Source organism: Nansenia antarctica, assembly GCF_963989245.1.
Source record: "Nansenia antarctica genome assembly, chromosome: 7".
NCBI classification, from domain to species: domain Eukaryota; kingdom Metazoa; phylum Chordata; class Actinopteri; order Argentiniformes; family Microstomatidae; genus Nansenia; species Nansenia antarctica.
The window spans coordinates 31,873,369-31,886,097 of record NC_137677.1 but is presented as its reverse complement, the minus strand read 5'-3'; the positions used below and the strand labels follow the sequence as shown (position 1 = coordinate 31,886,097).

Here is a 12,729-nt window from a genome sequence, read left to right as displayed (position 1 = left end):
TACTTTACATTGTTACCTAGTTAACTACAACACTACTTTACATTGTTACCTAGTTAACTACAACACTACTTTACATTGTTACCTAGTTAACTACAACACTACTTTACATTGTTACCTAGTTAACTACAATACTAGTTAACTATAACACTACTTTACATTGTTACCTAGTTAACTACAACACTACTTTACATTGTTACCTAGTTAACTACAACACTACTTTACATTGTTACCTAGTTAACTACAACACTACTTGACATTGTTACCTAGTTAACTATAACACTACTTTACATTGTTACCTAGTTAACTACAACACTACTTTACATTGTTACCTAGTTAACTACAACACTACTTTACATTGTTACCTAGTTAACTGCAATACTACTTTATATTGTTACCTAGTTAACTATAAGACTACTTTACATTGTTACCTAGTTAACTACAACACTACTTTACATTGTTACCTAGTTAACTACGACACTACTTTACATTGTTACCTAGTTAACTACAACACTACTTTACATTGTTACCTAGTTAACTAGAACAGTACTTTACATTGTTACCTAGTTAACTAGAACACTACTTTACATTGTAACCTAGTTAACTAGAACACTACTTTACATTGTTACCTAGTTAACTAGAACACTACTTTACATTGTTACCTAGTTAACTAGAACACTACTTTACATTGTTACCTAGTTAACTAGAACACTACTTTACATTGTTACCTAGTTAACTACAACATTACTTTACATTGTTACCTAGTTAACTACAATACTACTTTATATTGTTACCTAGTTAACTACAACACTACTTTACATTGTTACCTAGTTAACTACAAAACTACTTTACATTGTTACCTAGTTAACTAGAACACTACTTTACATTGTTACCTAGCTAACTACAACACTACTTTACATTGTTACCTAGTTAACTACAACACTACTTTACATTGTTACCTAGTTAACTACAACACTACTTTACATTGTTACCTAGTTAACTACAACACTACTTTACATTGTTACCTAGTTAACTACAACACTACTTTACATTGTTACCTAGTTAACTACAACACTACTTTACATTGTTACCTAGTTAACTACAATACTAGTTAACTATAACACTACTTTACATTGTTACCTAGTTAACTACAACACTACTTTACATTGTTACCTAGTTAACTACAACACTACTTTACATTGTTACCTAGTTAACTACAACACTACTTGACATTGTTACCTAGTTAACTAGAACACTACTTTACATTGTTACCTAGTTAACTAGAACACTACTTTACATTGTTACCTAGTTAACTACAACACTACTTTACATTGTTACCTAGTTAACTACAACACTACTTTACATTGTTACCTAGTTAACTACAACACTACTTTACATTGTTACCTAGTTAACTACAACACTACTTTACATTGTTAGCAGGCTCACAAAACAAGCTGTTAGTTGACTAGCGATGTGTCAGTGATTTTCAACAATGCAGAAATGTATTCACATGTCTCGAAAGAAAAGTCTGATCATTACATCAGATCCAGACATGAGGACCAGATGATCAGACTGTGTCTATATATATATATGCTCCCTATTCCCCTTCTTCCTTGTCAGATGTTCTCTGTGTGATATAGCCTACTTCTTGTGATAGTATTGTGATATACTTCTAGTATTTCACCATACTTAGTTAGTGTGGCCTCCTGCCAGGAGTTTTTTGGAGACTGAGCTCCTCTCTTATTTTCCACATTACAGTTTGGTTGTTTTGTTTGTGTGCCTGACAACACTCAGTAAAGAGTAACTTTAAGAGTAACTTTACTGAGTGACTATTTGTATTCTACAACACTTGCCTACTGCCTCCTCTGTTCTGCTCTGCAACTGGGTCCAAACCTTAGCAAACCTTAGCAAACATTAACAAACCTTAGCAAACCTTAACAAACCTTAACAAACCTTAGCAAACCTTAACAAACCTTAGCAAACCTTAGCAAACATTAACAAACCTTAACAAACCTTAACAAACCTTAACAAACCTTAGCAAACCTTAGCAAACCTTAGCAAACCTTAACAAACCTTAGCAAACCTTAGCAAACATTAACAAACCTTAACAAACCTTAACAAACCTTAACAAACCTTAGCAAACCTCAACAAACCTTAACAAACCTTAGCAAACCTTAACAAACCTTAACAGGTTTCCAGAATGATTCCCTATGCAAAAAGGCTTTATAGTTTACAGGTACTGTTTCAGTCAACATTTCCTGAAGTGTGTATTTTGCACTCTATTGATAAACTTCAGCTACCGTAAGTCTGATCACGGATGAGCGGTGGTATGCTCACTATTTTGATTCATTCAACATTTTAAAAATGTACCTCAGTAGGAAGATCTGGGTGCCGTTCCACTAAAGGTGGATTAGTATATCGGCGATTGAAATAAATCAGGCGATCAGGCAACTCAGGTTTGGAATTCAAGCCTCAGGTGATTCCTCGAACGAGGATCAGGCTTGTGTGATGAGTGTTCACAGAACACCGGCTTACAAATCTTCGATATGGGCGCGTGCACACAGACATAAAGAGCCCCGAAGAGTCGATCTGTCGAAATGAAGATACTCCACTCTGCAGGGGTTCTACATTTGCGCAGCATTCGGAAAAATAAGATGTAAAATAGTGCAATACTGCCGCAATTAACAAGGCGAGGGAAATGGTTTGGCAAGAAATTGCTGACCGATTAAATGCGTAGGTCAGCATTGTCAGCCAGTGATTGTTATATGTTCATATTTTAATAAATGAATATTACTACTGTGGTGATATCAGCAGCAGGCTACAAACTGTCATAACGCCACGATGGCCTAGTGGTATCGACCGCTGCCATAGAATCTATTCGTCATTTTTAGACGGTGGTTCAAATCCCTCTTCGGACACATTTTTTACTGCATTTTGTTGTCTGAATCTAATCAAAAATCTCATCTAAAAAAGTATGTAAGCACATACCTATTTATTTTATTTTATTTTTTACACTTTTTAATTTATTTATCCATCGATCTATCTATCTATCACACTTTCAAAATATCAGGTTATCTATCACACAATCAAACTATCTATCTATCGATCGATCACACTTTCAAATTATCAAATTATCTATCTATCACACAGTCAAACTATCTAATCTATCTATCTCGTGTGAAGTGGGAACTAATATTTCCTAAAAGACACTTGATGGAACTGTCGTTCGGGATGTAGTTTCCGCCTGTGAGCCTTTTTTGACGCACGTATTACTTTAGCCAGTCTTTTAGCCTGCTCGCGACCAGGCTAATTATATCTGACTCAGAAGGAGCTCAACCAAGCAGCGAATTATTTGAGCCACATTGATGGAACCGAACGCAAGCTAACATTATCGAGGCTTAGAACTTTATCGAGGCTTAGAAGATAATCCACATTAGTGGAATGGGCCCCTGATCTCTGCAATATTTTCCCCTCCTGAGTAGTACATTCTTATCTATGTTGACTTTTATTATTTACGATGCATTAGTCTCTAGAGTTCTCTGTTTAGTGTTGTTGTTGATAGTTTCTCTGTCACTACCTGAGTTTCAATGGAGACTGTTGTACTCTGTGGAGGTGTTGAGAAGCTGACCTCCCCGTGACCTGCAGTACCAGAGGACACAGCAGAGTTAGTCCTGACCCTGTGAAGTCTGCTAGAGGAAGTGAGTGAGCAGTTTATGCATTTGACAGTTCATGGAAAAGAGGAATGGTGATATTTTGGGGCTGTGTTAGGTGGAAGCGTAATTGCTTGACGTGCAGGGTGTAAATTAGTTAAGCACCTGGAGCAGGACTGGCAGTAACAGTTCCCCTTGTTGGCTCTGGGTCGGTTGGATAAGGCATGGTCCTGGTTGGTGAAGTTGTATACCCTTAAGAAGCCACGGCAAGTTTATTTGTTTAGCACACAATTATTTGTATTTCATACAACAGGGGCAATTCAAAGTGCTTTACATACAGCATTAAAACAAGAAATACATCAAGAGGAGAATAGTAAACAGATTCAAAAATAAAAGTAAAATGATAATAATAATTTAAAAAAGCATATAGATAGATAGATAGATAGATAGATAGATAGATTGATAGATAGATAGGTCAATGACGTGACATGTAAATTGTGTCCGAATGTAATATTTTCTCAAATTAACAATTAATATATATATATATATACATTATGTTAACTAACACTATTTGCTCTCCTTTATTGAATACACAAAGAGTTTATAGTGATTTTTTACAAATTCAGGCACTTTCAGCTCTTTAAAGGGTTGAAAAGTCATTCGGTACAACCGTCCGAACACAAATGCAACCAGCTAATGTACCATTAAAATATCTAAAATGATATTACAACTATTCAATAAATATTCTGGCATGATTTTACAAGGGTTTATAACAATATACTGCAAAATGGTATATATATATATATATATATATATATGGTCAAATCACTTTTGTCACGAAAAAATTATTTCACTGATGTCATTCGGAGCAACCAATTTCAAGGCACCATTTTGGATCAAATCAACTGATAATCATCATGTGACAGGATATGACATCTTTAAGACCCCTGCAGCCGACCCTCTGCGTGAGAAGAAACGTAGCCAGCTCTCTCTTAAATGTTTGACACTTTTCCACTCTCTGTTATGAATGTCCTCAAATATCACATAATTCGGTACAACCGCTAAAACACACTGAACATTTTGAAATATTTTAGAAAGATATATTTAATATGAATTATTATATTGCTAAGTTCAAGCTCAAGGTCAAGTCTGGTACAACCAGAAATCTGTTGTAAAAAAAAAGATTTGGTTGTACCGAATGATGACAATCTATGCTACTCCTATTTACACCTTTTTGGGTGCAAAATCTAAAATATATTAATGGAAAATGTGTTGTGCATCATTCAACTTTTTAACTTTTTGCACCTAACCTTATCCGTCATTGACCCAGTACACATTTGATAAGAGTATGAATAAGATAATATAAATTAATAAAAAGACATGGATGGAAGTGTTAGTGTTTAATCTTAACTTTTGCAAAACATGAAGGTTTATAGCTTAGATTTAAATATGTGTATTTAGTCCTTGCATCCTGACTTGTGCCAACACATCTATACACTACAAACCAACTCCACCTCCATCCCCACCTCAGGGTTAGGGTTAGTGTAGGAGCATGAATATGATTTATGGGGTATTTAGTACAAAAGGCTAATGAGTTTATTTTGATTGTTTGTTTATTGCCTTGATCACCGTATTGAGAAGTCACATGGTTATGGGCGGTGATGGTGAGGTCATTTAAGCACCTGACCTGTGCACCTGGCATGGCGGTAGTGGAGAGAGAGGGGAGTGATGGGTCGCTGTATTTTCGTCGACCGCATATTCTTTACGTAGCCTATTGTTTGTTAATTTCTTATTCTGATCGCTTATGGATTATTTTGGTACGTTCACCCAGTTTGATTGTTTAATTCAGTAAATGCTCTAAACGTCTACGTACCTTTTTATAAATGCTCTAAACGTCTAAACATACCTTTTTATGAATGCTCTAAACGTCTAAACGTACCTTTTTTTTCTCCACAAATGTTTTTGGCGCGTCATACAATCATCAGCCCAGACCCTGCTCACGTCTCTCAGCGACTTTTTACTATTTGACTCCATCTTGTCGCTACATGTACAGTAGATCTACTCACCATCTCCCAGGGTGGCACAGACGCTGTGTGAGCCGGGCCCAGTTCCAGCTCTGTTCCTGGCTCCTAGCAGCACCGTGTAGAGGGTGGACGGGCTCAGGTGGTCCAGGATGAAGCTCTGGACCCGTTCACCTGAGGCCTCTGCGCTGACCTGCCTCCAGGCTGCCGACCTTGGGGTGGCGGTCTCTCTGTAGCTCAGCTCATAGCTGAGGATCTCCCCGTTCTGATGCTGCAGCTGAGGAGGCTGGGGAGAGGGGGGGGTGACACACACACACACACACAGACACAGAGAGACACACACACACACAGAGAGACAAACACACACACACATAGACACACACACACACACATACACACATACAGAGACACACACGCACACACACATACACACGCAAGGCAAGTTTATTTCTATAGCACATTTCATACAATGTGTCAATAAGACAATAGTTTATGGACAAAAGACATTGATACAAACACACACACACACACACACACACACACACACATACACACACACACAGACACAGAGAGACACACACACACACACACACACACACAGAGAGACAAACACACACACATAGACACACACACACACATACACACAAACACACACACACACACACACACACATACACACAAACACACACACACACACATACACACATACACACAAACACACACATACACACACACACACACACACACACACACTGTAAAAACCGCTATAATGCAGAAGTGGCCCTCCAGAGAGCTTGTGGTGTGTCATACTGAGGTGATAATAACAATAACAACAACAACAACAACAACAACAACACTAATAACAATAACAACTTTTCATAGCGCTTTCCTTACAAACGTTGCAGCTCAAAGTGCTCCAATAATTATATAATCATAATTTAATTATTTACTCATTTAAAGTCAATAATAAAAATATGGGTTTTTAGTCTTGACTTGAACATATGTGTGGTGGCCTGGGAAAACCCTTCACATGGTGGCATTTTGACATTTTCATTTTTTAATATTTCCATAAATTAGAAGTGCAGCTATTCATAACTGGTTGAATGACTGAGATAGGCCTTTATTTTTAAAAGTTATGAGCATTTTAATGTATCATGTCAAAAAAAGTGAGAGGTGAGAAATGCTGCCCCCATGCTGCCCCCGACCCCTTTCTCCTCCGGGTCGGGGGAGGAGCCTATGCAGATCGGCCGGTCTCGTTTGTCTGCTTGTGATGCGGTGTTAGTCTGCTCGCCTCGTCGGTATGCGAGGGACCGATCCATTTGTGTGTCTTCTAGTTAAGATGTTATTACTTTATGCTTATTGTGAGCATCAGTAAACTGGCAATAACACAGGTGGAAGTATCGTCTCTCCTTTCGCTCATGTGTGCGTGCGTTGCTTAACTGAGAATGAGACACGTTCAACGTGACGTTGTTTCGCTAGCAAACTACCCACCACAAAAACATTAAAATAAGTACTTTCTCTTTTGTTTTCTTAAAATGTTTATTAACCACAATGTAGTATGGAGTTCAAAGTACTAGAATACCACATAATATCAAAATCGCCGAAATAGGACATTTCCATCTATTTTTGCTCTTTGCCACAAACGAACGCCAGCGACATCCGACGGGTTTTCCCAGGCCACCACACATATGTGCTGAGCTGACCCCCCCCCCCCTACCTTCCAGGTGAGGTTGAGGCTGTGTGAGGTCAGGGCCCTGAGCACCACGTCCTGGGGGGGTCCTGAGGGGTCTGGAGGGATCAGAGGTCAGAGGTTATTAGGTAGATGTCGGCCTGCTGCTCTGTCACTGCATTTAGTAGCCAATCAGAGTGTTGTTGATAGGTAGACACCACATAGAACACTTGGAACACTGGGTGGTGAGTGTTCTAGAACTCTTTGGCAGTTGGTGTAACACTAGAACAGCCGTGTCTATGTTACCTACTATAAGAGCCGCCTCAGGGGTCAGATGACCATAGTCTTTACAATGGGAATCTGCTACTTACCACTAGTTGGCGCCTCTTGTAAATTAGCCTGCCTCCTACACAGAAAAAATGCTAAATAGCTTCATACTAGCTTATCCTGATGTGATTTTGAAAATGTAACTTGGGTGGTAGAACGCACATATCTAGGAAAAGTCATGAAAGGAGGGTCCTGAAATTTGAGTGCAAAGTTAAGAAAATTACTCACTTGGTCAAAATGACCCCCACCCATGGCTGTTCTAGTGTTATGCACATGTAGGTCTGTGGTTAGTGTGTAAACAATGTTTATGTCTTGCTGCTGTTGGCAGATATTGGCAGATCAATGATAACATGCGTGTCTGCGTTGAAATCTCAAAACCCTGTTCCATATACATGGCTTTCAACCAGAACCACATATACAGTATCAGCCAAACGTTTGGACACACTTCCCCATTCAGTTGAATCATTCAGTTGAATAGGAAAGTGTGTCCAAACTTTTGACTGGTGCTGTTCGTGCAATGAATGTAGAGCAAGGTGTCATCAGAGCTGCAGCTGAGCTGAATGGTTAGTGGATCTTGTTGCAGCCTCCTCAGATGCAGGTTCTTAATAATCAATAACTCCAATCAGCTTTGCTTGAATTTCGATAGTCCGTTTTATTTATTTCTTCTCAGATATGATACAGATATGATCACTGTTGCGTTCACTAGGGTGACTGTAAGGGGTTAATTTCCAAACCCGGATATCCACAATGTGGGAGGGGCTTCGGGGATAAAATGGCGGACATTGCCTTGTGTTTATCATAGTAGTCAAGAGGGACACGCTACCGGTAAGACAAAACGAATGTATTTACTGCTCTGCAGGGTTATGTTGTTCTGTAATATTAAGAGAATGTTTCTAAATGACAAAACGAATGTATTTACTGCTCTGCAGGGTTATGTTGTTCTGTAATATTAAGAGAATGTTTCTAAATGACAAAACGAATGTATTTACTGCTCTGTTGGGTTATGTTGTTCTGTAATATTAAGAGAATGTTTCTAAATGACAAAACGAATGTATTTACTGCTCTGTTGGGTTATGTTGTTCTGTGATATTAAGAGAATGTTTCTAAATGACTTGATATTCTGATACATTGCATGACTTATCTACATTTATATTTCGTTTTACATTTAGGTTTATAACCTGCTACTGCAAATGCTACTGCTACTGACTGTGGTGAACATTTTATACTGCAATAAACCACAAATCACCAAATTGAGTTATTCCAACGTTTGATCTCTTGGCACCCCGTTCGGTGGGGATACAGAACCGAACAGTTATAAACCGAGGCCCACTGCACTGGATTAGTGCAGCAAAGAGCAGCCACGGACTAACGAACCGCGGCTCTCAGTCTCACCAAGGAGGCACAGCCAACCCAGGCCCGGCCAACCTAATACTGGAACCACTGGGCAAAGCTTAAGCCCCATCAAACAAACAATCAACTCAAACGGCCGATAATTTCGACCAGGAGCTTACACGAGTCAACCACCAGAATTCCTGTTGAACTAGGATAAGGACCAACACCAACAAAGTGGAACAAAGTCCCAATTAAAGGACCCCATTGGTAGTAACGGTCGGTTCTCCAGTCAACAGAAAAGGAACTGAGATGGAGGATTTGAAAAAACTCAAGAGTGTGCGATCAAGAGCACAAATGCTATTCACTAAAAGGGGAAATGCTCTCACTAAAAGTGGACTCTTGGAACCTAACGAAATTCTAATTGAATGGAAGTGCTTCAGGGCAGACTTCTCTAAAGTAATCGAGGCGGGGCTCGAGTATGCCCAAGCTCTGAGGGAATCGACCGAGGCGACGATCAAATCGTCTGCAGTTGAAGTCGATAAGCAGACAGCTGAGTGCGAGGAAAGATACCTCGAAGTGAAACAAACCACCCAAGATGCCTTTTGGGATGGCTACGCCAATAACATGTCGAAATCACTGAGTCTGCAATTACTCAGGCTGAGGAAGACGAGACCGACCCTCAGCAACCAATCAAGAACCGTAGGGTGAGAAATAAAAAACTGGACAGAGAGGTCACTGACCTCGGAGACATGTTGGTGGAATGGAAAGGGTTGATTCCTGGCTCTAGGGTGGTGGATCTGGAAATGTGTTACGAGAAAGTAAGGAAGAGGGTCCTGGCATTGTCTGACAAGCTGGAAGAGGAGCTATTAGATGGTGCAGCAAAGGGCAGCAAGGCTGACCCAACGGAGGCTCCAAGAAAACCAGCTCCCCACTCTCTCCCCGACGAGCCTGTCGACTCCAAGCCAGAACCCAACGTCAGGAAAGCCTTTGACTCCAAGCCTTACATCAGCCTTGAAAGGGCACGGCTACCCACTTTCTCCGGTGACATGAGACTACTATTGGTGGAAAACCGAATGGGAGGACTTGCAGCAATTAGGTAACCCACAGGGAGCAGAAAGTGTGAGAAAGTTCCATCTACTAAGCAGCCTAAATGAAAGGGTCAAAAGGGATCTCGTACTATCTAGTTGCGGTTCCGCTGACGATGTGTTCAGGCTGCTGGACAACAAGTATGGGAACAAGGCGAAGATAGTCTGGCTGATCACCAACGAGGTCCAGGCACTTCCTTCTATCAAAGGGAACAATCCCAGAAGAACTATTGAACTGATTCAGGCTGTGGAGAGAGCGCTGTGTAACCTTCAGATACTTGGAGAAGAAGACGCTGTAAAGAACCGTGTGGTCTGCCGGTCTCTGGAGAGCAAGCTTCCAAGTTCACTTAAAAAAGAGTGGATCGTGCACAAAACCAACCCTGTAAACATGTTCTCTCCACTAAACCACTTTGACTGCCTCCTGGAATTCCTGAAGAGGCAGGAGGAAATTCTGGAGGAATTGGACCAGTTGGAGCCAAGCCCCATGGAGAAAGATGTCGTGGAGAAAAGCTCATCAGACACAAGAGGTGACCATTTCAAGGATTACCTGAGGAAGGCTTCCACAAGGTCTACAACGGGCCAGGAGGACGATCATCCAAGCTGCACTGTATGTGGAGACGACGCTCACGCCGACAGACTATTTGCATGCAGGGCCTTCAAGGGTCAAGATCTTGCAGACAAAAGAGCCCATCTGAAGAAGATTGGGTCATGCTTCAAGTGCTTGCAGGCTCACGCTAAGGATGGCAACGGGTGTACTCCAAGATACCTTTGCACAAAAGTAGACTGTCGGAGAGGAGGGATTTCAGACCATAATTATCTTCTCTGTCCTAAGCCACCTACCCCGAAGAAGGATTACAGCAGTGAGGTGGACAGCAGTACAAAGGTTGGAGGGAAGGAGCTTGGCCTAACCGACAAGCAGGAGGAATTCCTGGCAGAGCTTACTCCAGAACAAAGAGAAAAATACAAGAAAGTATTTTCGAACAAAGTCTCGTCGACTGTATGCACCAATGCTGGAGATGGAGTTGGACAGAAGGAACACCCTGTAGTGATGATGCTGCTGAATGCGACAACAAATTCTGGCTGCCTCATCGGCACTCTGATCGACCTCGCCTCCGACACGAACTACATTACCAACGAAGCAGCCGGTCGTCTTGGTCTATGCGGCGAGGATATCAAGCTGATTATTCATGGTATCGGGGGTATGAGGAAGACGATTGTGACAAAAAGGTACCCTCTGCGACTGAGGATGAAAACCCCCAAAGGAAAGGTGGCAGAGCATAAAATCCTCTGCTACGGACTGGAGAGCATCGCAGAGGTGAACCAGCCGGTCTCGCCCAGGCAATTGCAGAAATTCTTCCCTGACGTTGCCACTGACGAACTGGTCCGTCCTGAGAAGATAGACCTCCTTATCAGTCACCGTGAAGGTCGTCTTGTTCCCCAGCCAACCAAGATTGTGGGAGACCTCGTCCTCTGGGACGGCCCACTGGGCAAAACCGTTGGTGGAACCCATCCCAACCTCATTGAGGTAGTCGACCTGGCTGTCCACCACTCTGACACTCACCTCGCAAGGAGCATGAGATCAGCATCAATGGCATACAAAGAGACTGTCCTGGCTCAAGCGGAGGAGAAAAATATACTTACCCAGCTTGAGGCCCAACTCAAAAATGCTCTTTCCAAGCAGCTTGAAGCAGCCGAGACCTCAGGGAAGACTTCAGAGGCCCTGGAACAGCTGACACAAGAGAAATGCCGTCTGCAGCAGGAGAAGAGCGAGGCCCTGCTGGAGGAGTTCCGCAGTGCCAAACAGGAGATGCAAAGTCAGTTGGAGTCCCTGAATCAGCAGAATTCCAGGTACCAGGAAGAGCTCAGCAAGTCCAAGGAGCAGCTCAGCTCAGAGAACCTGAAGATCAGTAGCCTGTGCCAGGAGATTGAGGAGCTGAAGGAAGTTGCTTCTGTGAACTCCCAGTCTCTGGTGTCCCTGCAGGAGGAGAACAGCAGGTTGAGCCAGGAGTTTGACAGCAGCCGTAAGGAGTTCAGTGGGCAGCAGAAGTTGGGAACTGATCACACCAAACTTAATAAGCAGTTGCAAGAGGCAGGCAAACAGAGAAGACCCTGGGGCATTGTACTGGTGCGCCTTGTGGAGCCTCAACAATTCAGTCCCTTGTCAAAGCTTTGTGGAACCATAGCCCGGACCCGACGAGCCGCAGAGACCTGGCTGAGAAGGAGACGCCAGGCTCCGGACCCACTAAAGTGGGAGGCAAACGGCTCCATACTGTCCGCTGAGGAAAGAGCAGGAGCCTTCCAAGACCTGGCCCTCGCAGCCCAAGATGGCTTTGAGTTCCATGACTCGACCCTTGACCGCTTGGTGGTCCACAAGGATGAGAACACGGGCTCCTTCTCTGTGGAGGCAGAATCCAGTCCTGGATTGAAGACGGGACAGCCGTTCCTCTAATCCCATTCCATTCATGGCTAGCCACCCTACTAACGAGAGAAGCCCATGAAAGGAACCATGAAGGCATTGCCACCACACTGCTGCGCACAAGGAAGAAGGCGGGGGTAGTGCAAGGCCAAAGAACGGTAAAGAAAGCTGTGAACGAGTGCGTCACCTGCCGTAAACAGAAAGGGAGATTGTGCCAGCAGATGATGAGCGA

The 12,729-nt window shown here is 42.1% G+C and overlaps 1 protein-coding gene across 1 annotated transcript in view; it reads left to right on the top strand.

Annotated features, from left to right (window-relative positions):
• Positions 1 to 3,680, top strand: part of LOC308162518 (uncharacterized protein) — a gene marked incomplete at both ends in the record, with an annotated part of 61,825 nt that extends 58,145 nt beyond the window's left edge. The window contains one exon of the mRNA XM_080536666.1: positions 3,643 to 3,680. Within this exon, the coding sequence (XP_080392792.1) occupies positions 3,643 to 3,680 (38 nt within the window). The remainder of the gene's footprint in view (positions 1 to 3,642) is intronic.
• Positions 3,681 to 12,729: the final 9,049 nt, after the last annotated feature.